The sequence below is a fragment of the Sebastes fasciatus genome, chromosome 14 (assembly GCF_043250625.1).
Source record: "Sebastes fasciatus isolate fSebFas1 chromosome 14, fSebFas1.pri, whole genome shotgun sequence".
NCBI classification, from domain to species: domain Eukaryota; kingdom Metazoa; phylum Chordata; class Actinopteri; order Perciformes; family Sebastidae; genus Sebastes; species Sebastes fasciatus.
The window spans coordinates 7365154-7390686 of NC_133808.1; the positions used below are offsets into that span (position 1 = coordinate 7365154).

At 39.8% G+C, this 25533-nt stretch overlaps 1 protein-coding gene across 1 annotated transcript; it reads left to right on the top strand.

The window, feature by feature from the left end:
- The first annotated feature begins 566 nt into the window (after nt 1-566).
- On the top strand, nt 567-23839 carry hibch (3-hydroxyisobutyryl-CoA hydrolase). The gene is made up of 14 exons (XM_074658358.1): nt 567-720; nt 1080-1122; nt 2455-2586; nt 3251-3335; nt 3905-3985; nt 4781-4833; nt 11951-12029; nt 18329-18474; nt 19336-19422; nt 19582-19640; nt 20109-20190; nt 21596-21715; nt 22667-22700; nt 22873-23839. The coding sequence occupies exons 1-14, from the start codon at nt 674-676 to the stop codon at nt 22986-22988; spliced, it is 1164 nt and encodes a 387-aa protein (XP_074514459.1). The 5' UTR covers nt 567-673; the 3' UTR covers nt 22989-23839.
- The last annotated feature ends 1694 nt before the right edge of the window (nt 23840-25533 follow it).

The following is a 25533-nucleotide window of genomic DNA, read 5'->3' on the forward strand; positions in this document are numbered from 1 at the left end:
GTCCAAACAGCATTGTCATACTGTTTAACTGCTGGCCTAAGATAAGATAAGATAAGATAAGATAAGATAAGATAAGATAAGATAAGATAAGATATTCCTTTATTAGTTCCGCAGTTGGGAAATTTGCAGTGTACAGCAGCAAAGGGGATAGTGCAAAAAACAAGATGCATCAGCTAACACAGTAAAAAAAAGAGAGCTAAACAAAGTATAACAAATTATGAACCATTTAAATAGAAGGAAGTATAAAAATAGGAGCAGTATATACAGTATTGACAATAAACAGACTATTAACAAAATTGCAGAAGTGGAAAATGATATTGCACAGTGAGAATGAAATGCAATAAGGACTAGGACAAGGACTTTTTTTCACTTTTGTTTTTCACTATTTCCAGAAGTGGACAAAAAAATATACAAAATAGTGAAATAAATGTGTTCTGTATATTAAGAACACAGGAGTGACAGTGCCTCCTCTGAACAATAGGGGGCAGTGTGACAGAAACAAAGCACCGACTGATGAGTCTCTCTCGGTGGTGCGTGTCTACCGTGACGTCACCACCCTGACCAATCAGAGGTAGCTCTGTGTCTCTTTCAGGAAGTAAACGCAGAAGAGTAGAAGACAGAAGAGGACAGCAAACAGCTGGACCTGAGTGTGCAGCCACTCGCCACAGGACATATGTCAAAGATAATAATGTCCTTAACCGTTTTCACATCCGTTAACAGGTATGTAACCTGTACTGTATATGTGTGGTGTTGTTGTCCTGACACTAGGAGTCTGCTGACATTATGTGTCTTGTTATTAAATATCAGACATGCTGTAAAATGTTGATATAAGTCTCTGGGATGCTCCTCTATGTATATGTCGTTAGTAATAATAATAACTTATAATAAGTAATAGTAAATGGTTGAACTTACAGGTTTAGGTCAAACCCCATATGTTAGTGTTCTGAGTTTGAACTTGGCAACAGATTCATTCATAAGTTAATTGATTCTGATGCTGTGAAATCAAATGTTTCCTGATGCTATGTGTGTCCAGCTTTATTATAGTTATTATTGATGTTTGTCGCTACTGTTTCCTCCAGATTGAGGTCCCTCTGCAGACTGCAGAGGATCCAGGGCCACATGGTGAGCAGCCTCCTCTCCTAACCTTGCATAACCTACTCATCATTACATGTTGTATTACAGTAGCTACTGTAGGTTTACACTTATGTATAGTGAGGATTGTATGGATGCATTTTCATGGTTTTCTTTAGCTGTACTGCACAACTTTTACCTTTTTATTTTTTACTATACTCACTAAACATGCAGCCTCATGACATTTGTTTGCAACATGTCAATCTGGAGGCAATTGACAGAATATATTAGACTAAAAAATGCAAAAAAAATCAAATTCAGCCAAATATTGGCAGTAGAATTAATCAGTATCAGTTTTTATAATGCAGTGTTAGTTTGCCAGTGTATGGATACAGTGTTCTCTTTCATTTATTTTTAATACTTAGGGCCATTTTTCAGATTTGGGTTGCCATCACTCCTGACACATCACACATTTTACTGCATCGTTGATTCTGGTGTTTCATCTAGCAGTGGGACAGTGATATGCAACCATCACGTATTTTAAACGTGTGGTGTGTTCAATGAATTTCTGGTTTAAGTTAGGGATGCACAGATACCGATACTGGATTGGATATCGGGCTGATACTGATTCAAATAGCTGGATCAGATATCGGTGACAATGAGGCCGATCTTTTCAATTCAATTCTATGTTTATATACTACATACATTATATACTGGAATTTTAATTCCTGTTGACGTTTTGACCAATTTGTTGCTGCATTAAAAAGGTTTACACTTAAATTGTAATTCCTGTTCATTTTGAAGATTTTTCACCAAGTTGTTGGTGTACCATTTATTATTTTAATAATAAAGAACAATAAAATAAATGTATATTTATGTATTTATTGGTTACATTTTGTTTTACAAAGTTAGGAAAGCATTGTTTAAGTATAGCCTGATGTTGCCTTACACATAAAGGAATGATCCCAGTCACTTCCACACAGTGAGGCATACAGCTTATTAATTAAACACTGGTATCAGATTGGTACTCATACCGATACCAAAAGCCCAGGTATCGCTATCGGTATCGGGACTGAAAAAGTCGGATTGGTGCATACCTAGTTTTAGTTACCACAATCTAGTCAAGTCTAGTGTGTCTACTTTAGACTATCAAAATTACTTTACTCAATTTGAAATTGCTTTCTAATTTGTTCTATTGATTTATTCATTAAGAAGTAAATATCACTCTATTATAACTGTATGTATTTTATTGAAGTAATGCTATGTCATCAGTGACATTCAGTTACTTTCCTATAGTCTGTCAAAGTAATTACACTTAAGTTTTATTACAGTGTGTTGTTAAGACTTTTACACAATTGTCCTGTTGTCTCTATTTTGGATCAGATGTCAAGTCAGGTGGAATCAGGGGTTCTTCTGGAGAAAGTGGGCTGCGCAGGTGTGATCACCATAAACAGACCCAAAGTCCTGAATGCCCTCAACCTGCCCATGATCCGACAGATCTACCCTCAGCTCAAGGTACGTGGAAAGCTTGGTTAATGCTCAACTGGGTCAAATGTCAACGCCTCGAGTGTGTCAAGTGTCATTTATTCTAACACTGTGTTACTGATCGTAAATGGCTGTCAGTATCTCGCTTAGTTTGAAATTGTCAACGTCTTGATGTTTTTGAGAGTTGGATAGATTTGCTCATAAACCTATTCAAGACTTGTTAACAGTTACATATTTGTGCTGTGTATAAAAAATAAAAAAATTAAAATTATTTAGGAATGCAATTACTTAAACTTCCTGAAATACAATCATTAGTTTTGATGTAATTGAATACCAGAAGACACACATAAAAATATGTTTAATGATACAGAATCATCCCTCCCATCAAATAAAAACTGCTCTATTTCATTGAAAATTGGAGGACACAACTGTTGTATAATTTTTTGTTTTGAATATCCCAAAATCCATTGTGTCATCCAGTGTACCACAAGTTGTGATGGTGTTGTGTTTTAAGGTCTCAATATTAAGTTGTGGTGTTTTGAATAGCTGTGTTTCGTGGAGTTTCTGTTTTGAATGTCTAAACTTTCACTAAAATAGTGCACAAACCTGTTTCAGCTCGGGACACATGACATTAATTAACATTTGTTTTTGATGATAATTCCCTATAAATTTGCTGCTTTTTTTGTGATTCTAGAAATGGGAAAATGACAATGAGACTGACATTGTGATCATCAGAGGAGCAGGTGGGAAAGCCTTTTGTGCTGGTGGAGACATCAGAGGTAAGCAGTAGCCTTGAAGGATCAATCACTGGGGTCTGTGTAGCCGCAGTATGGGCCTCTCCTGTATGAGCACACATTCGGATCACAGAGGTAACCATCAGTTTCTCTAAAAGAGAATTTAGCGGTGATGTTTGAAAAACCCAGAAGGTTGTTTAAAAAAAACGTACTGTTGTTCTGAAGGTATTTCCAAAATCTTCTAAGACTCTTCTAACCATCTGGATGAAAAAATATGCTGTCCTCTGAACGATTAAAGTTTTTAACCCGTTTCCTAATCTGTGCCTCTGTTTCTGAATCAAAACAAAGATGGCAGCCCGCCGGCTAAATAAATAGTGAATAATAATGAATAGGAAACTGAGTCACAACTTGGGAAATGGTTTATAAATCTTTTTTCTTCATGCATTGGACAGAATATGGATGGTTTCCTCTGTGACCTGGATGTATGCTAGCTAGTACATGACAGGCACAAACTGGGGCTAGGGTCTGGGGAACCTTTATGTGCAACACAGTGTGACCGTACAGTAGCTAGACATGTTGCTTCATTACTGTTTTGATCTGTTTTCTGCTGTCAGCGGTCACAGAAGCCGGAAAAGTTGGAGACCCTCTGGCAGAGGACTTTTTCCGTGAGGAATACGTTCTCAACAATCTAATTGGTAAGCGTCACAACACGTACAATTACACCTGTAGTATCAGTTATATCTGTTATGTATGGGTACGTATAGTCTCACTTGATACTAAGGCTGTCAATCGATTACAATATTTAATCATGATTAATCGCATGATTGTCCATAGTTATTTGTGATTAATCACAAATTATCGCACATTTTCTATTCAAAATATACCTTAAAAAGAGATTTGTCACGTATTTATGTATTAACAACACAAACCAATGACACATATTGTCCAGAAACCCTCACAGGTACTGCATTTAGCATAAAAGAAATCATAACACGGCAAACTCGAGCCTAACAGGCAACAACAGCTGTCAGTGTGTCAGTGTGCTGAATTGACTACGACCTGCCCCAAATGCATGTGATCATCATAAAGTGGGCATGTCTGTAAAGGGGAGACTCGTGGGTACCCATAGAACCCATTTACATTCACATATCTTGAGGTCAGAGGTCAAGAGACCCCTTTGTAAATTGCAATGCCAGTTTTTCCCCGCCAACATTTAGTGTAAGTTTGGAGCGTTATTTAGCTTCCTTGATATGATACCAGTATCTTCACTCTAGCTTTAAAGCCGATCCCGCTACAACCTAAAATTGCAAGTTGCGTGAATGCATTAAAGAAATTAGTGGTGTTGAAAAAAATTTACATTGATGCGTTATCGCATTAACTTGTACAGCCCTACTTTCTACATTTCCAAACACCTAGGTCTCTACTTTATCACTTTGCATGTTTGAAATCTCTTTTCCTTAATTTTTACACACTTTATTTTATCTTTCAAGGAGCATGCAGGAAACCATATATCGCCCTTATTGAAGGAATAACAATGGGAGGGGTGAGTACTTTTATTTTTAATGTATAAAGTTCATATTATAAGGTTGGGTTACCCTTACACGGTTTCTTACTGTGCATGTCATGAGGCATTGAAAATGTTCATCCCGGTGTTGAGGATCAGAGATTCCTTCTTTTTTGGCAGTTTGGGTGCCTTTTATGAGTTCTCCTTCTATGAGGTGTGATATTGAAATTTGCCGGTAGGTGTCAGTAGAGAACTATCTGGCGCTGTCACCAGCTGCCAGTGGCAAGGTGGCCTCTGATTGGACGGCATATGAAGTGACAGAGCATTGTTGCTATCTCTGGTTTTTCCCTCCAGGTGTCAGATATGTTTGGAATTTGAATCGGTATCTTTGCCCCACATTAAGCATGATGAGACATAATTCGGACAGAGCTGCACAAATGCCCATTTATCAGTAATGACCTTGATCTCAAAGGTCTGTAGTTTATTAATATTATTTAACTCACCTGGTCAGACAAAATGTCTGGCTTTTGGTTGAGTCTGTTCTATTTTCCATCTCATGACCTTGACCATGAGTTTACTCCTGAGGTGTCACTGAGGTTGCTCACAGCCACTAGCATCTACAGGGTCATTACTCATCATGCCTCTCTCTCTCTCTCTCTCTCTCAGTGTTTGTGTGTCTGTGGCACAGAGATGTATGAAGACCTAACAAGCCCTTTCGCAGAACTCACCGTTCAAATACTGGCCATCAGTTTGAACTATACAAATGTCTTTAGGAGTATTTTACAGCAGTATGTGGTACAAATCAATATCTTGATCAGGTGGCTGTGTCTTCATGTTTTTTGTGGCTGTGTTGTTTGTTCAAAAGAAGATGAGGAATGCCATGGGTGTGTGGACCTTTCTGTCATTTTTGGTTTTAAAAAGTTTATTCTGCTGCTTTTTACACATCATGCTTATATAGTTATTTTGGATGGGAAGTCTTTGATACTCAGTGTAGCACTGTAACCCAGATCGAAGCTTATAATGGATTGGATTGGAACAGGAAGGGAGTTGTTTGATGCAAGCTTTTCTTGCAAACTGACTGTTTAATTCTTAAGTTGAGGGAATCAGGAATAATATGGCAATGTAATATGGGCTGAAGAAATACAATGCCAGCAGTTGGCTCTTGTATGGTTTAGTCTTCTGTTGACATAGAGGACAAAAAGAACAATACATACCGAGAAGGGTTTGGTTTCAGTGATAAACGACCAATAAAAAAAAAACTAAGGCTGTCAGTCGATGAAAATATTTAATCACGATTAATCGCAAATTAATCGCACACTTTTTATCTGTTCAAAATGTACCTTAAAGGGAGATTTGTCAAATATTTAATACTCTTATCAACATTGGAGTGAGTAAACATGCTGCTTTATGCAAATGTATGTATATATTTATTATTGGAAATCATTTAACAACACAAAAACAATGACAAATATTGATCCATAAACCCTCACAGGTACTGCATTTAGCATAAAAAATATGCTCAAATCATAACACGGCGAACTGCAGCCCAACAGGCAACAACAGCTGTCAGTGTGTCAGTGTGCTGACTTGACTATGACTTGCCCCAAACTACATGTGATATCATAAAGTGGGCATGTCTGTAAAGGGGAGACTTGTGGGTACCCATAGAACCCATTTTCATTCACATATCTTGAGGTCAGAGGTCAAGGGACCCCTTTGAAAATGGCCATGACAGTTTTATCTCACCAAAATTAATCGCAAGTTTGGAGCTTTATTTAGCCTCCTTTGCGACGAGCTAGTATGACATGGTCGGTACCAATGAATTCCTTAGGTTTTTCTAGTTTCATATTCTGGCTGAAATTGAGCAGATGACGAGAAATGCAGAGATAAAAATAAGTTTGTTGATATGTTGTGTTGAGTGTCAGTCAGGTGGAACATTTTACCACCCACTGTTCCCAACAGCGGGTTGCTAGCACTTTGTAACACTTCCACAGACCGCTGATACTATGAAAAGTTCCATGAGTATGAACATGTAACAATGTACATGTAGAAAAACAACTGAAACCTTAAAGCTCCAACAATTTGACTTTTTTTGTTTGTTTGTTTTTTATTATCTAAATATCTGTTTCTTTAGCAACTAGTTGCTCACTTTGTCTACCTGCCATTTAGTGCTGGGCAGGTATTGTGCAGTTGTTTTTTTCTACTGAAAACACTGCTTCTAGAAATGAAGGTTGATGAAAGAGGTGAAAGTGAAAGTAGCAGGCCATAAAACCAAAACAATGAGCTAAAATGTACTGTAGAGCTGAAGGAGCTGTGGAGTTGGCTGATTATTGTCTTTGGGTTTGTCACTATGAGCAAGCACTTTCCAATCACATATAGTCATTTGATCCATTGTTATTCTAGAAATATTGATTAGTGTAGCTTTTAAGATATTTTGTTTCCCTACCTCCGAAACAGTCTGCAAGATGACCGAAAATAGTTCAGTTGATTTAAGTTTGACAAAGCGGGGGTGGGGTTTTGAAGGGTCAAACTTTGGACTTTGGTGGCAGTAGAGGGACTGATGATCCCAACAAAGGGTTCACCATCTTGGCCTGATCTGTACCAGGGTGTCAATTTTCATAAAAAATGACTAGTTTGGTCTACGGGCTGCTATGGAATTGCCAATACAGGAGAAAACATTCTTTTTTTGTTGGTACTTTCAGTGTAGTAAACATTTCACACTGTGGAATTCACCAGGAAATGAATCCTAGAAGCTGTGAACCACAAACAAATCATCTTGTTTGCTTGTTTTTCCTATGTTTAGACAGCCATGATGACAATGACACCCCCTGTTAGTGTTTTCCTTTCCAAGAGAAACGGAAGCTGTAATTGGTTTGTCAGAACAAAACTGAAAAAAAAAAAAAAATGTAGAGTAGCAGCGTGCAGTAATGGATGCAAGGGGACAGCTGAGTGCTTGGTTCTGATGTATATTACACTATATAGTGTTGTACAAGACAAGTCACTTCCGTTCACCATCCCAGTGGAAAACCTTAAAAGCTGTGATGTTTGTTGAATCCTTTCGGCTGCTTATCACACAATCTTCTTCTACTCTCTTTCTTTTTTTTCTTCTATGGGTTTATAGCTCTGGGAATAAAGTGATTTGTACACCTCTCCTGTCTGTCCTGTCAGTACAGAGAAGACACTAATGTTGATGCAAACCATCCTCAGGGCGATTGCTGTTTAATGTGCCTGGTGGTTGAAAACAGGCTAGTTCTATATATGGAAAAGTCCAAGAGGCACCAGAGTCCCTGTTCCCAGATCTGCACTGAGCTCAGGGCAGAACTCCCACGAAGAACAAGTATTCTGGCGTTAGTGATAACAAACCACCGGGGAGTAAAGGCATGTCCTTAGCAGGTCAAAGAACAAACACGCACACACATACACACACACACATACACACACTGTCTATCTGTTTGCCTCGCTCTTACATCAGTGGGATCTCATCTCACGCACATCATTCATTGCTCTCCAAGTTTAAAATCCCTAGAATTAAGGTCTGTGAATGCTGAGTTATTAATCCGTGTCTGCTGTGCTTTCTGTTTGAGCAGACACTGTGGGCCCCATTTAAACGATCCATAGCGCATGGTATGAAGTGCATGGCGCAAGTGCATTTAGGGCGTGTCCAACCCCACTTTTGCTAGTTAAATGGCGCATAATCTGGGCACAAAGTAAAGTGCAAAGGGGTTGTATTTAGTCTCTTAATTATTCCTAAGTGTGTATTGGGCGTAACATGCCTGCACCGGGATCATTGCTATTTAAAGGAGCAATATGTAGCACTGACAGCTAGTGGTTAAAATCAGTAACAGCAGTCCAAATTCAAAACAGTGACTGATAGTAGTTAGTGTGTGTTAGCATCACGGAGTTAGCCACTGGCCAACAGCAGTAGTCGGAATCACATCACCGGCTGTGTGTCTCAAATACTCGCTGCCTTGATAACCCAGCCGCACACAGACCACAGAGAGATGTCCCGAGGCTTTTCAGGTGGGTAGAATCTAATGTTCACGTTATCTCTGTTGATCCAGTTTGTTTGTTTGCTTCCATGGCTGCAGAAGGCTGTGTTTGCGTGCCAGTTTCTTTCACATGTGGCAACAAGGTGTTGAAATGGGCAGTGGACGGGATCACACAGGCCAAAACAAAAACAGACGTTTTCTGTTCTGTTTTTTGACGGTTTCCTTAATCTCTGATGACATATCATGGTCATTTTATGATTTATTACAGTAAATATATATATTACATATTGGTCCTTTTTAAATGGTGGATTCGGTAAATTAGAGAAACGAGTTGTTCCTGCAGTGAAAATGTTGTTTTTTGAAATGCTAAACGCCAACAAATGTATTTTAGCAAATCTATTATGTTTTACGAATATTTCATTAGATTAAAAACATGTTGTGAATTTTGGAATTATTCTTTTTTCGAGAGTTGTTGTGTGTCTCTCAAACAGCTACCGTGGTGCTAACATAGCAGCTAGGTGGCTCGATACCGCGGCTCCAGCCCCCCGATCACTACTGCGCACACTCTGGCTCCAAATGACATCAAAATCTCGAGATGGCAGCTCCCTTATCTGGGATATTTTGGTTTCACGCTTGTACAGTGGGAGTAAGAAGGGAAGCGTCATATACACCTCTATATACTGTACAGTCTGAGTCATACAGTAGGCAGCAGTCAGTACACTGCTTTTAAGATGGTTAGTAACAGGCCTGGCGTAGCGGTTGCTGATGGATATTTGTCTGGAGCCGCATAACTGTAATCTCTTTCCTCTGGAGAACAGAGCTCTTGTTTGCGAATGTCCACATCATCTAATGAGAAGAAAGTGAGAGCCAAAAAATACCTCAGGGCGGATTTTGATCCCTGCATCGAGGCTCTTCCAGAGCCTGTGCCGTGCTTGTTTTGAAAGTGAATACTTTGTGCAAGAGTGATGTGGAAAGTAATTTTCAAACAGACTTCACTTTCTCTTTAAGTGTTTATAACTGTTATCCGTCACTTGCGTCTCTTCAAGTGAAGAGAAGTGAACTTGATTTCATGATTATTAGGGAGAGGTACCTAGATTCCGCCTGGTGTGTAGAAGTGCAGAGAGTAACATCATTTTAATGGATTTCACCCCACCTGTTCTATCAATATTTGGTTTGTATCCAGTAAACCAAATATCACACTGAGGACTTCATGAAGCCCTCCTTTTTCTTAGCCAATGTAAACTTTTCCCAGCCAAGTTGTAAATTTTGCAGCCCATTCTGTTTGTGAGCATTAGCTATAAACAGGCTCGTCTGCACACTTTTGTACAGTTCCTTTGTTTACAGCAGGATCCGGAGACATGTTCTTATATGGTGCTTGGTGGTACCACACCAGCACATGACAACGTTCCACTACTTTTATGGTAAAACTCGGGTAATGTGAGATTCAACGGCTCCTCATTCCTCTGGGTGCATCCAGTGATCATTCTTTTTTACTTTTTTTTTTCTCTCATTTAAAAATAAAATGTTGTCTTCAGGTTGTTATTTCTACACTTTGGAGGAAATGGCTGCTATGATGTACAAGATTCATTTATCTTATATTTATGTGCACTCCATTTTACATGACTCATTCAGTATCTAATAATAGATCCAGATCCAGCAGGTATTTTCATATACATATGTGAGCGTAATGATAGACCATCTGTTATCTTGGAAAGACCACATTGAATTTGTCTGTAAAAAGACAAAACAAAGAATTTACTTTCTCCGCCGCCTCAGGTCTTTTGGGGCGACTAAACATATTCTTCTTTTGTTTTTTACTTCTTGTGTTCTACAGTATTGTTATACTACATGGTACAAGAGTTTGTCCACTACTTTAAAGTCAAAACTGCTCCACCAAATGAAAATCTGCTCAAAGATTGTAGGTCAACCTCTTGAGAAATTCTATAAATCAGCCTATCATAATAACATATGATAGGCTGATTTGATGGCTAACACCATCGTCTCTGACCACAACCATGTTTTGAACAGTGAATATGAATTATTACCATCAAATCGGAGATACAGGGTTCCACGATTTAATAAGGTTAGACTGAAGCACTCTTTTGTACACCAGTCAATCCTAAAACTAAATATTGAGCCTAATCCCAGATCAAATGTACGTTGAAGGGCCCTGAATATCGTCTTCTGTGATTGTAATGTTTAAATGTATGTATCCTTGTTTCTTGTCTTTCTCCTTTCTGTGATGTTGTAAATGGAGCTGCTGTGATGCAAAACAAATTTCAGACCTGTCTGACAATAAAGTATTATCGTATCGTAGATGAAGACAAGAGGGACTCTGCGCGTAAGGTAACAATGCTAAATTCGTAATTCAGCATATCTATGATTAGGGTCTGAAATGAATTTCTTTCACTGCCTGGAAGGCAAGGATTTTTTTTTAATCTTTTTTTTTTTATCTGCCACTTTTGAAATCTCTGCGCTAAATGAAGAAATAACCTTTTAGATCTGATGTCATTCAATGTTCGATATATTTTACGTAAAATACAAATGCATGGTAAATTCCATTGTTTCGAATTACACCGTAGCTTCTGGGGGAGCCCTATTTTCAGGGGTGGGAGTGCAATGTCCACAGTACTGTATTTTGTTTTTTTCAACCTGCAGTGGTTATTTGCATCAAAACACACAATTCAAATAATTGTGATCCGCTCTTGAACTACATGGTCATTCACCTGTCACAGTCAGGCAGTACAATACACCTGCTTGTGTATTGACATGTTTTATGCATGGAAGTCAAGGATGTATGCAAGGGGATATTGTTTCCATGGTAACCTTATAATTTGACACACACATGGAGTCCTAACTGTACCGGAAATGTCTTCTGGCCAACACTGCTCATTAGCCTTCACCTGTCTCCCGGCTGGGAGCCACACACATAAATCACACACACACACACACACACACTTACGCTGGGTTGGCCTGGTTTACTTTTTATTTTTTCACTCCGTATTTTCTCAAACTTCATCTCAGTGTTTCTCAGTTATTGATGTTTTCTCCATGCCCTGTTTCCCCCTCTGTGTATTCCTCGGCCTCTGTTTCCTTCTCCTTTCATCATATCATTGTTTTTTTATTTTTTTTTAAATGTTTGCAACCTTGTTCTCCTCCACCTGCAGGGCGTAGGTCTGTCAGTTCATGGGAGATTTCGAGTGGCCACTGAGAAGACGCTGTTTGCCATGCCGGAGACTGCCATCGGTAAGACTGTCCAGCTGCACCAGCTCCTGTCTTCCTTGAGGGATGGGGGGATGTGGGGATGGGTTGCGGTGTCACTGGTCGGCCCACATCAGTGTGAGTGGGTATCTAGACCATTAATTATGTAGGAGCAGTGATTTCAGTTGCAGACCCAGCTGGATCCAATTCATATGCATTCATATCAGACATGAGGTCTGTCTGCCTGGGAAGCTGGGAAAGAATACACAGAGGGACAGATGAGTTGTGATCAGCACAGCATATGATGGATGACCTCATCCTAGTGAGAATGGAGGAACATTTCCCAACATGTCTTCTTTGCACCTTAAAGCAGCAGTAGGTAGAAATGGAGCAAATACGATTAAAAAGTTATTTCTATATATATAACGGTCACTATATCCTGACAGCAGTGCAATGGACAGGTAATCTTGTGTCTTCCAGTGCTCCTAATGGCATCTACAAGATTTCACAGATCGGAGTAAAACAACCAATCAGAGCCCATCTGGAGTCCGACTCAGACTTCAAACTAGACAGCCTAAAAATTGCAAGTTGCGTTAAAGAAATTAGCGGCGTTAAATTTGCAATTTGCATTAGCGCGTTATCGGGTTAACTTTGACAGCCTATATGATTTTTGCATACATTTTTTCCATATTCTGATATGGATTAATATAACTATGAATATCAATTAATATTCTTATTGATAACATGATATTGATTTAAAGCCCCAGCCCATCCCATGAGAAGCTGACAATGGCAGTATGAATGTAAATAAAGCCATGCCTACAGACCAGTGGCGGCTGGTGGATTTTTTTTTGGGTAGGGCCAATCAATTTCAACAAACATCCTAGTACGATTCAATGCAAAAAAAGGTATCAAAAACGCATTACTACTTTGCAGTTACATTTTTATAATTTATTTTTGAGTCTTGCAAGAGTAGCGCTACTAGTGCTTGGCTGTTCCATTGTCATGCCGTTAAAATGGGCTGTGAGAGAAGAGAAGTGGAGAGAAGCGAGAGACGAGAAGACAAGATCACGCGAGAACTGACATGAGCCCTGACGAGAACAGAGAGAGACACACGTGAACGTGCGCGCGCACACCATGGGCCAAATCAGTTTGGCCCTCCCGGAAGTCTTTTTTACGGCGCTGATTGGATGAATTGTATGTCATTCATGCTTGTAATCATATATCTTTAATCAGTGATTGGCTGTACTGCTTATTAGACCCGCCTTCCTTGGGCCAAATCCATTTGGCCCCAGAAAGTGCACGTGCAGCAGAGCAGCTGAGAGGTGCACTAGCAGAGAGTTCAAGGAGGAAAGCAGATATTTGGCGCAGTTATCCTATTTTACAAATATTACGGGTATATTCCATAGGTCAAAAACACACATATTGACAATTTTTAGAATTTTTAGAATTAATAATTTTATAATTTTTTTTTTTTTTTTTTTGGTGGCTCAAGGTGGGTGGGGCCAGGCCCCGTGGCCCTCTATTGGCCGGCCGCCACTGCTACAGACACACAATCCTGACGTGGTGGGAGAACAGTTGACCTGTAATAGTTTTATTTTGTCTGACTCTTTTAGGAGGAGGAGAAATAAAACAATGGGATGGGCGCGATGGGATCCACCATTCTTTAATTTTCAAATAAGTCAAGGAAAAGACCAATGTTTAATGTGTGTGTTTTCATTCAGATAGCACCAAAAACATGCAATGATACATAATATAATGATACTTTACCAGTAACTAAATGGCTTGCTGCATGTAGAAATCATCAAGAACTTATCTTTGTGTTTTTACTGAGCTAAGCTTAGTTTGCTCTTTAGCTAATTGACCCCTGTGGACAGATGGCCGTCTCCTGAGGCACTGAGGAGATTAGTAACGAATTACAGCTGACGTTGGCAGAAACTAGCTGGTTGTCACTTAAATCCAGATGGCAGTATCACAGTGCTATAATTGTGTATTAATTATTTGCAGGAAACGTATTACACCCAAGCATTAATCACATTGTCTTTATTGCAAGAAAGAGCCAGTGAGGGGACACAGACAGCTAATGTTCCCCAGCTCTCCTCAGTCAGTGTATTCACCTCATAAAGATAGTTAATGGATATTGAGTTGGTCCTCGAGCATCTTTGATGGTCAGTTTAAAGGCTCGACCAACTTTCTGCCCAAATTCGATCAGATTTGGGTTTGAATCAAGTAACGCATAGGAAATGGGAGTATTTTGTGCAGAAGTTGCTAGGTTGCATATATCTGTTCATTTACTGATAAATTGACTGTGTGCGTTCACTCCCTCACACTCGCAAACTTCCAAGGCCACTCACATCATCCTCTATTTGACACACGAGCACTCGCTTAGACACACACACACACACACACACACACACACATCAGGCTTATTCCCGAGCATTCTGGGCTCGGACCCCATAATACATCTTCAGCTGATGCTTTGCTCTGTGTGGTGGTGTGTGCAGTGGAATCTGACTCATGGATGAAGATTATGTTGTCAGCGAAGAGGAAATGAGTGTAGCAGAAAAGAAACCGCTGAGGTTCTTGTTGATGCCGTCTGACTGTTGTGTGTGTGTGTGATTTTATCAAAGGCAATGCCACAATGAGGAGTAGGAGGAAATGGGACTGCAATTCAATTGCACAGGCGGAGGATTGGCTATATGAGGGGATTGATATACTGCACAGGATGCGTGCCTATTAGGGTGTGTCTAGTATTTTGTTTCTAATCCATGCACAAACACCTTTGTGTGCTGTCCAGTACTTTCTGTCCGAGTAACATACAAAATACATTCCGTTTAGTCTCATTATTCGTTCTCAATAATAAAGCAAGAATATCCTGGGGGCTTTAAAACTCTCCAGTCGCTTTGGCAAGAAGGCAGGAAATCTTTGCTATTCCTCTTCGGAGCTGCTGTGGTCACACATTGTCGCTATTGTTTTTACCAAAGGCCCTTTGTTTCTAGGCCACCGCACCACCATTATCAGCACGTCCCCTCTGAAATCAGAAACTTGGACTTCGCATGGCACCATTTCCATTAGGGAACAGCATTTTCACAGACATCGCAGCTGCTTCGAGACCTGTACTTGCTTATTTTAGGCTTGATCCCTAAAGCCCTCTTCTGTGCTGAGTTTACTGCAACCGCAGTCACATTGTGAAATCAGGCTTTTTCCATTGAAGTATGCCAATATTATACTGGTTTCAAGTGTTGGAAAAGTCCTAAAGTTATCTGAAATTAAGTTAGACAAATTCCTGAAGTTTATATATGGTTTATTTGGCTGATTAGACCTCCTCTTAGGACGGTATAGGTGTGTATAGTCAGGATGGGAGCCCCTAGAAAGTGTGCCTGACTTTTGAAGCAAATTTTCGTAGTGGCCAAACCCTGGAATTACAACTTCCGTGTCCGTCACGTGATGCCATTGAGCCCAAAAATACTTTTTCAAATAGACTTACATTGGAAAAGAGACGTCTGTAACTCAGAGGATCATTTTTTTGGAGGTAAATCAACTTCCCAGTATGAACACCTGGATATCCCTTATTTAAATCATTAGGTCCTAAAAGTTGTAAAATGCACTAATAGCTGAATCCAGAGTTATTTTCCTTCCTCCGTTCATGTGAATGAGACCCAGACCGAGGGCTGGGAGGTGGAGTTAAAGGAAACGCTACTGTGCCTGCTCTGTGGGCCCAATGGATGCAGAATATCGCCGGAAGATCCGGGTACTTTATCACTCGGCAGTCAAGCCATTTTGGCTTTATGCATCACTGAGCAACTCTCATAGGAATGAACGGGAGCGCACCTACAACGCTGTATCCAGTTATCTTACTGTACATCCATGGGTGGGACAAATAACATCTAATCATTCTTATGCTGCGTTCAAGACAACTCAGAGGTTGGAATTTTCCCAAATGAAATTTTCAACTTCTGATCTCCAAGCATCCCAAACCCAGACCCTGGCTATGATTTAATAATGCCCCCCCCCCCCCCCCCCTTCCTTCCTCCACTCCCCCAACACTACCAACAACACTTTATAATTCAGCAGCCACCCTTCAAAAACCCTTTAAGGGTCGTGTTGGGCCCATTGCACAACAAAAAAAAGTAATTAGTGTTATAGTTACTGATGATAAATGTGTGTTTTTAAAGTTTAGACTACTTACTTCATACCTTCATAACTACACGTACTTCTATCGCACTCATTCCTCTCTCAGTCACACACAAACCCAGTGATACCCTCACTACGCTCACGTGTTGGCGTTAACCCCTTCTGTGGCGGGATTAACAGATTTAACCCGGCCCTGCTAGCATTCTGAACAACAGCCATAATCTGCCGCATTTATGATATTACATTTGCAGCCGTGAATCAGGTCAACCGCTCTAATCCCATCTCTCCCATTCACATGCCACGATACAAAAGCTGTCAGAAAACCAACTGTGACCAATGGAATCTCATTTCCCGTCAGAAACGTTGAAATCAAATGGGAACATCATCGAGAATACAGAATACATTCTGTTCAGATTAAGGCTGAGCATTTTTTTTAATAATCATAATTGCTCACATAAAAGCTGCAGGTGTAGCTTTTTGTAGTGTGCCAGCAATCATTTGTTTTGTTAATGGTTGTACTTCATCATACTGTATGTCACCTCTGGGTGAGGAGGAAATATATTCTAGGAAGGAGGGGCAATGTGGAGGACAGTGCTGAACCACCTGGTGCAATTCTGACCCTTTTTTACACTCAAGCAAAACAATGCAACGTTATGCTGGTTTAAATAGAGACTTATTGAGCTGCAGTAATTATTAATCCATTTGTCAATCAAAAGAAAAATCAACACCAAGCTGTTTTGATGATCAATTCATTAATAAAGTATTTTTTTCAAGCAAAAATGACACATTTGTTGTCAAATATGAGAATTTAGTTTTTCTTATTAAATTGAATGTCTTTAGGTTTGAGACTGTTTTTCTGACAAAACCTTCATGACATTTGATGACATCACCTTGGGCGATAGGAATCTATGATGTTTCCACTTGTTTGCAGATGTTTGGTAGACAAAAGGATTGATTGATCAAACTGAAAATAACCAGCCTATTAATCAATATAATGAAAACAATAGTTAGTTCCTCCCTTAGCTGTGTACTGGTCGTTAAATAACAGATGCTAAATATTCTTTACATGAGTCACTTGTTATTTGTGGAGTAGTTGATGATAAATTCCCTGCTCATTTCCGAGAAACCTTGCTAGCTATATATCTATAAAGCTATAAAGCTATAAAGTAATTCAAAGGGATCCGTACCAAGATTTTTATGCCTCGGAGCCGGCGACAGACATTGTCGGAGACATAATGTTTTCAGTTACAACCCATTCTTGTGAACACGATATCTTAAGAAAGCCTGAAGGGAATTTTTTTTAATTTGCCACAAACGTCCACTTGGACTCAATGATGAACTGATAAGATTTTGGTGGTCAAAGGTCAAGGTCACTGTGACCTCACAAAACATGTTTTTGGCCACAACTCAAGAATTCATATCCTAATTATGACAATTTCACACAAATGTCTAACAGGATAAAATGATGAAGTGATGACCTTTTGGACAGACATGGATGTAAACTTGGTGGAGGCATACATAGATAGGGATGCACAGATACCGATACTGGATCGGATATCAGGCCGATACTGATTCAAACAGCTGGATCGGGTATCGGTGACAATGGGGCCAATCTATTAAATTAAATTCTATGTTTATATACTATATACATTATATACTGGAATTTTAATTCCTGTTTAAGTTTTGACCAATTTGTTGCTGCATTAAAAAGGTTTACACTTGAATTGTAATTCCTGTTAATTTTGAAGGTTTCTCACCAAGTTGCTGGTGTACGATTTATTATTTTAATAAACAAAATACAAAAATATATTTTGTTTTACAAAGTTCGGAAAGCAAAGTTTAAGTCCAGTCTGATGTTGCCTTACACATAAAGAATGATCCCAGTCACTTCCACACAGTGAGACATACAGCTTATTAATTAAACACTGGTATCGGATATCCGATATCCAATATCAAAAGCCCAGGTATCGATATCGGTATATCGGTATATATAATGATATGTCATTTTCTATTTTTTAACTCTCAAATAAAGATATCAGTGTCAGCCTCAAACATCCAGTATCTTTCTGGCTATAGTCACATGGTTATGTAATGTTTTATTGCTGGGCATTTTGACAGGGTTAACAGTGACAGATGGTCGTGTTGCTTCATGAAGTGCATGTGTATTGAAACTGTGCAAGAATGCCTAGTTTTCTGTTTTCTGTTGACAGGGCTTTTCCCTGACGTGGGAGGTGGCTATTTTCTGCCGAGGCTCCAGGGGAAGCTTGGACTGTTTCTTGCCTTGACGGGCTTCCGTCTCAAGGGACGTGACGTGCAGAGAGCTGGAGTTGCCACTCACTTTGTAGAGTCTAAGAAGGTACGGTAACTCAAGTTAGTCGATCAAACTCAATGCCCTCTCAAAAATGTGAACATGGCTGCATGTAGGCCTATTTTTTTATGAAGGACTTATGAAGGAATAATGCTGTCATATGAAACATATTTTATACAAGACAAACAGTTGACAAGCCAAACTACCAGCATTTTTCCTATACTGCTCTCAATTCCTTATCTAATCCACTTGACAGCCCATGCACTGTGTGCATGTGTCAGTAGTGCTGCAGGGAAGAGGAGTGCAGGACAGGAGCATGGTGGGGGGGTTGAGGTTAAAGCTCTACTGGAAAGCCGGATGCTGAGTCACTGGCTGTCTCACTCTTGTTTAAACATACGCTGGGCAGGTTGTGTTTGTCATGCTGTTGGCGTGAGGTCAGAACAGTGGGCGGCAGAGTTTGTTTAAGACTGCGACCTTGATTTTCAGGACAGACGTGCAGTGGGGTGGATTTAGTTTGTTTGTACAACTTTTACAGCAGTTTGACTAAAAACAAGGCTGGAAAAATATCCCCAATATCTATCACATGACATTATTTTCTCATTGAATGAAACCATAACTACAAATTGAAAAGTATTTTGGTGGATGCAAAGTGCCCTTGCACTGTCCCAAGTGCTGCCTTATTAATTAAAAGCTGCACACAAGTCCACAAAAGAAGAAATTTAAAGTAGCCAGTCCTTCAAAAATGTGTTATCAAGAGGGGAAGATCTGCCTGCATCCAAAAATGGGAAAAGATAGACTGAATCTAGTGTAGTGGCTTTTAAAAAAAACAGTCTATTGCACACAAACAAGCAGATTTACAAGCATTTTTTTCAGTGGCTTATTTTAATGTCAAGCCTTCTACTTCAATAGATCCAAGAGCTGGAGAAGGAGCTGGTGGACTTGAAGTCTCCCTCTGCTGAAGACGTCTCCAGAGTGCTAGATTTCTACCAGAACCAGGTTAGAATCCTTACCCGTGTAAGCCCTACGACTAGCGTTGAACTTGAAACATAACATACCGTGAAACTTGCAATGAGTTGCCCTTCAGACATCTGTTGTCATGTGAACGCCTCAGAGTCTTAGCGTCTGTCTGTGTTGATGATTGTTCTCTGTCCACAGAGTAGTCTGGATTCTGAGAAGCCTTTTGTGTTGGAAAAGCACGTGTCTGATATTGACAGGTAGGCCTTGAATTTCTCTCTTCCCAAATATACACATAATCTGACTGTGCCAGGAAAACTAGTCAACAGCTAGTTACTTGTTGTCAACAAATGCCATATGAGTTTTAGCAGATGTTACTCAAACAGGTGTACAACAGTTAGTGTATGGCAATTTTGAGTTGTGGATTTGGTGTTCATTGATGTTTTTAATAGTTTTTGGACAACAATGGAGCTCTGTGGCCCAGAGGAATAAAATATATTAGGCTTTGGCCACACAGAAAATACTTATTACATTTAGTATGATCAGGTCATTGTTGGTTTTGGTCTATTTGTGGGTTTTGTATATGTAAAAAATTAAGAATATTGCCAGCCTTATGCTTTAAAGCTGGACCCAACAGACCATGAAAGCTGGGAAAATGACATTTCTGAGGAAACTGATGTCAGTTAAATGAGTGCTGAAAATCCATGTTGGTCCTTCCCTCCCTTCAGGCTGTTCAGCTCCAGCAGTGTGGAGGGCATCGTGCAGAACCTGAAGGCAGATGGCTCAGAGTTCGCTAGCAAACAAGCTGCGGTATGATCTTGACCTGTGGCTTTATCAGAATCACTGACAGAATTAGTTTATTCTCCAAGTAATCGCACAGAAATGTAGTTTCTACCATCAACTGCTCTGAACACATGTACACTTTTGTCGTGGTTATACAAACTATTTGAAAGAACTGCTGTACCTGTGTACATACCCCACCATCAGATAAGTACCACGGATGGTGCTGGGATGGAGCCAGGGCGTTATTTGGCTTTAGCACTATATGTTAGTAATTAGTGGCTACCTCAGTTTAATCACTTAATGGTCTTAGTCTTGTTGGCTGGACCAGAATCCGTCCTGTGAGATTTCAGAGCTCTTAGCAGACCACAGTGGCTTCATTACACAAATTTTCCTTCGTGATTCTAAAACTGACTCTTCATGGATGTGACTCGTATCTCTGATTTAGTTTTTTCACGTCATTTCCACTCAGATGGTCCAGTGAGATCAAACCTGGGAAGGAAGGCGTATAACCTTATGTAACAGTGCACATGCCCCAGATTAAACCCCCTTCTCCTCATTGTTCCTCTCCTGATCACTCAAGGATTAATAATACTGTACCACCAGTTAGCTGTTATTTGTTATTATTAGGGCTGTCAATCAATTAACATATTTGATCGCCATTAATCACATGATTGTCCATAGTTTATCACAATTAATCGCAAATTAATTAATTTTTTACGTGTTCAAAATGTAACTTAAAGGGAGATTTGTCAAGTATTTGATACTCTTATCAACATTGGAGTTGGCAAATATGCATGTTTTATGCAAATGTATGTATATATTTCTTATTGGAAATCATTTAACAACACAAAACAATGACAGATATTGTCCAGAAACCCTCACAGGTACGGCATGTAGCATAGAAAATATGCTCAAATCATAACATGGAAAACTGCAGCCCAACAGGCAACAACAGCTGTCAGTGTGTCAGTGTGCTGACTTGACTATGACTTGCCCAAAACTGCATGTGATTATCATAAAGTGGGCATGTCTGTAAAGGGGAGACTCGTGGGTACCCATAGAACCCATTTTCATTCACATATCTTGAGGTCAGAGGTCAAGGGACCCCTTTGAAAATGGCCATGACAGGTTTTCCTCGCCAAAATAAATATTTGACATAAATATTTGATGCCTGAGCTCAGGCATCAAATATTTATTATAAACCCACTTCCTCAGTTAATACTACACCACTGACTCACTGTCCCGCCTCGTACATTAAACATTGATGGCGATCTTTGTCCTTAGTTACTGTACATGTTGATTTGCCTGTTTTTCTTCATATTATTTGATAAATTTGTAGATTTTTTTTATTTATCTAAAAGCAAATTAAGCAGTCCATCACCACCTTTTTGTTTGAAGTACACAGAACAGTTGCCTGTGTCTTCTCTTTCAGACACTGTCCAGGATGTCTCCCACATCCCTGAAAATCACCCATAAGCAGCTGCAGGCGGGTGCAGATCTGAGCCTGCAGGACGTGTTGGTGATGGAGTATCGACTGAGCCAGGCCTGCATGGTAAACACCAACTCTACTGTAACTACAGAGAAGTTCTCAACATCCTTCAGCTTCATTTTCACACTTTTCGCTCTTGTAGTAATCATAATTAGATAGGAATTGGAGGATTAGTAAATTATTCTGCAGGTTGAGGATCCCATTGCATTCTTTAACATATTAACTTGCATTTATCTTTAAAGGTATAATAGGTTTTAGGTATAATATTTGTCGGTTGCTGTTTGTAAACACACCGCATTCAAAGTTGGCCCCTCCTCCTCGGCTCAACTCACGAGCGAGCGAGAGAGAGAGCAGCGATGGTTGAGAGAGCTGTAGAGTGAATGAAGAGAGGGAGCGGTGTTAGTGAGAACAAAGCAGCGAATCAGGGAAATAAAACATTATTTTCGTATTGTTTAACTGCGGTTACATTCTAAAGCACAAAATAAACACACCCACACCTCCCTGTGGGAAGGTGCAGCATTGCCAGATTTTGGATAAATGGGACCCAAAGGCTGTTTGCTGAAGCCCAGAAGAGTCCAGATCACAGCAAAATAAGAAGAAAAAGAGGAAAGGCAGGCAGAGGGCTGCAGGGTTCCCTGCAGAAACAGACACCACCACAACACTTCTAATGGATCAGAAGGGATGATTGAGAGGGATTAGTTTTGTATCAGGCTATACATTGTATATGTTTTGTTTTTTAAGGATTATTTTTTCGTCAGCTTTGCCTTTATTTGATTGACAGGACAGATAGACTGGAAAGGGGAGAGAGATATGCAGCAAAGGGCCACCCGGGCCGCTGCGGTAGGACCGAATGGGACGCCCCATATACATTGTTTTTTTTAGAAAATACTGCATATTATACATTTTTAATGTTAAAATGTCAGTATTACTCCACAGCTGTTTTAGTTTAGCTATGACTTAGAGTAAAATCTAAAAGGATTTTATCTCATGGGATTCTTTCCGTTTGTTTTGCAGAGGGGCTGCGACTTTTACGAGGGCGTACGAGCCGGTAAGTCACTGCAGTGCATGGGAAACAAACGTTGAACAGGGCGGATGTGAATTTCAATGATGTAGACATAAAGCACGATGAAAAAGATGGGATCAATAAATACTAGTTTTCCTTGCTTGACATCATCTCAGTCACATCATCTGTTTCCCCTTCTATGCGGTGACGTTTCCAGTGCTGGTTGACAAGGACCAGAATCCCAAGTGGAACCCGTCAACGCTGGAGGAGGTGTCTGAGCAGGCCGTGGAGCAGTGCTTCTCCTCGCTGGGAGAGAAAGAGCTGACTTTCTAGATGCTTCCCACCTTCAAAAACCCACTCCACTGAGCCTTCGCCAAGCCTCCTGTCCCTACATCCCTTTATGGTCAGTCATGTGAGAGGACTGTAGTGCTGAAGATGAGAGAAAGTCTTTTATTTTATGACAAGCACATAGATAGGTCACATACTTAATAGTTTGACTCCGTACTATTAAAACACTGTGGTGACATTTTACAAGAAAATCCAGGCTGCTCCTCTCCAGCTGAGTATAAGGTCTGATTCATGTTCACTGCCAGAAACCTAAAATAGAAGAAGAAGAGGTAGCTAACAGATGCCGTGTGTGTCACACATGAAAAATCTTTAGTGTAAACTTGCTCTGCAGTGGAAGTGGAGGGTTTTGTTTTTTTCACATAAATTGCAGTAACTCTCTCTTCTGCTGCAAATGCAGGGAATCTGCCGCACAGCAGCATTAGCAGGAGGACATGGGAGGAGAGAATGATCTCACCACTGAGTGCTTTATTACATTTCCTGTGGGTGTTTGTTGATGTGACATGGATCGGTATCATCTGTATCTCTGCAGTGCGATCCCTTCTTCTAATTCAGATAATGTATTGTCTCTATTTCTGTTAGTTTTTGTCTTTTTCCATTTTTCTTTTCAGTGGTATCTGTATTTTATCAGATGTAACATGGATTAAAAAACAAATCCAAACAGGACAAGGCAGATTTCGAATTATATTAATATTGGTTAACTTCATCTGTTTTTCAGTCGGTATCAAATCACCTCCCTAAACGTTTCAATAGCTGCATTATTTATGAGACAACCAGTCAGATTCGGCATCGATGCTGGAACAGAGGCCAATAAAGAGAGTTGGTAATAAAACATAAAATGTTGTGTGTTCTTGGTGAGTGAAGAAACGGCTTGTGTTTTAAAGGTTACGTTTATTGAGGGTAGGATCGTTTATCACCTGCTTATAAAGTGTGACGGCGACAGTTTGTTATCAGCATGTGAGCGCTAAGCTGCTGCCCAGATGTCAAGTCAAGAAAGCAAACATGTATTTTGTCAGGCCTGACCACTATTCAATCTCTCAGAGGTTGTAGCGGACTTTTAAAGCCTGACTGAGCTACTGGCATCTTGTGAAACTAGAAAAAGGAATCCATTGGTACCAGCCATGTCATACTAGCTTGTCGGGAAGGAGGCTAAATAAAGCTCCTAATTTACGCAAAATTTTGGCGAGAAAAAACTGGCATAGCAATTTTCAAAGGGGTCCCTTGACCTCTGACCTCAAGATATATGAATGAAAATGGGTTCGATGGGTACCCACGAGTCTCCCGTTTTACAGACATGCCCACTTCATGATAATCACATCTAGTTTGGGGCAAAAACCATGTAGTTTTTTGCATGCATTTGTTGTTTTTCTGTATTCTAAAATGGTGCATTTCTGGTGTGTTCTTTATACTATGACAGTTTTCCTAAAATTACATTTAAAAAAAATCGCAATAGATCGCCTTGCTTACAGTATCGCAATATATTGCAATATATAGAATCGTTAACCCTGTATCATGATACATATCGTATCAACAGATTCTTGCCAATACACAGACCCATTATTTTGGTTGCATGTTGGGTTATAAACTGGTCTGTTGTGTCTTCAGTGTTGGCAGGAAGTGCTGCATATTTTATGTGACTGGTATAATTGTCTAATAGATCATAAGAGACTGCAGTCTGTTACAAATGAATGACCAAGTTATTGATCTGATATTTCTACAGGCTCACAAATAACACCCAAAACAGGTTTCAGACCAGTTTTTTTTTTTTTATGATTTGGGACACCTTTACCTCATGTCTGTTTAAATGTTCTCTACCTGCTTCGCATTCACAGTCTGACTCAATAACACACATTCCATTTCAAACGTAGCCTCTTATAATCGGTGTCATATTCGTCAAGCAGCAGTACTGCTGCGTGCAGTCTGAGTCTCTCGCAGCCTTCAATCGGCAGACAGGATGACCTCCACATTAGGGCTGACCCGAATGCTTCGAAGCTTCGACCGTTGCCATGGTAATCGACCTCTAAATCAGTATTCGAATGCTTTTTTTGGTTGTTTTTTTATTGAATAGGTATGTAATAATATAGTATAAATCCCCAAATAATCCCATGAAATAAGGAATAATAACAACATTATTCATTTTCAACATTAATTATTATGAGTTAATCTCAGACGGATATTTTAGATAGTTTGTTGTGTGTGTGTGTGTGTACAGTAGCGCGGCAGTAGCACTGAAACGGTGGAAATGGAGAACGACAGACACGTCAGCCTGCTGCGTCGCGAAGCTTCGAATATCTTTGAATATTCCTCACTGAAGCTTCGAAGCCCAAAAAATTGGTATTCGGTACAGCCGTACTCCGCATACTGTAGACAATAAACTGCCATAAACACTGAGAACACTGTCTGAGTATTCCTCTCTCTGCGTCACAGATAAGCCCTCATGCTTTATGGCTACCCTTTGCTCTTCAAACAAGCGCTGACCAACAGTCACTTGTAAATCCTTTGTTTGTTCTGTACTCTTAAACCTGCCGTGTGT

What these genes read in the sequence shown, in the direction of transcription:
- hibch (XM_074658358.1), top strand. Translation starts at nt 674, where the DNA reads ATGTCAAAGATAATAATGTCCTTAACCGTTTTCACATCCGTTAACAG. An exon ending in AGATCTACCCTCAGCTCAAG is followed by an intron (nt 2,587 to 3,250) that starts GTACGTGGAAAG and finishes TTGTGATTCTAG; the next exon opens with AAATGGGAAAATGACAATGA. An exon ending in CATGCCGGAGACTGCCATCG is followed by an intron (nt 12,030 to 18,328) that starts GTAAGACTGTCC and finishes TTCTGTTGACAG; the next exon opens with GGCTTTTCCCTGACGTGGGA.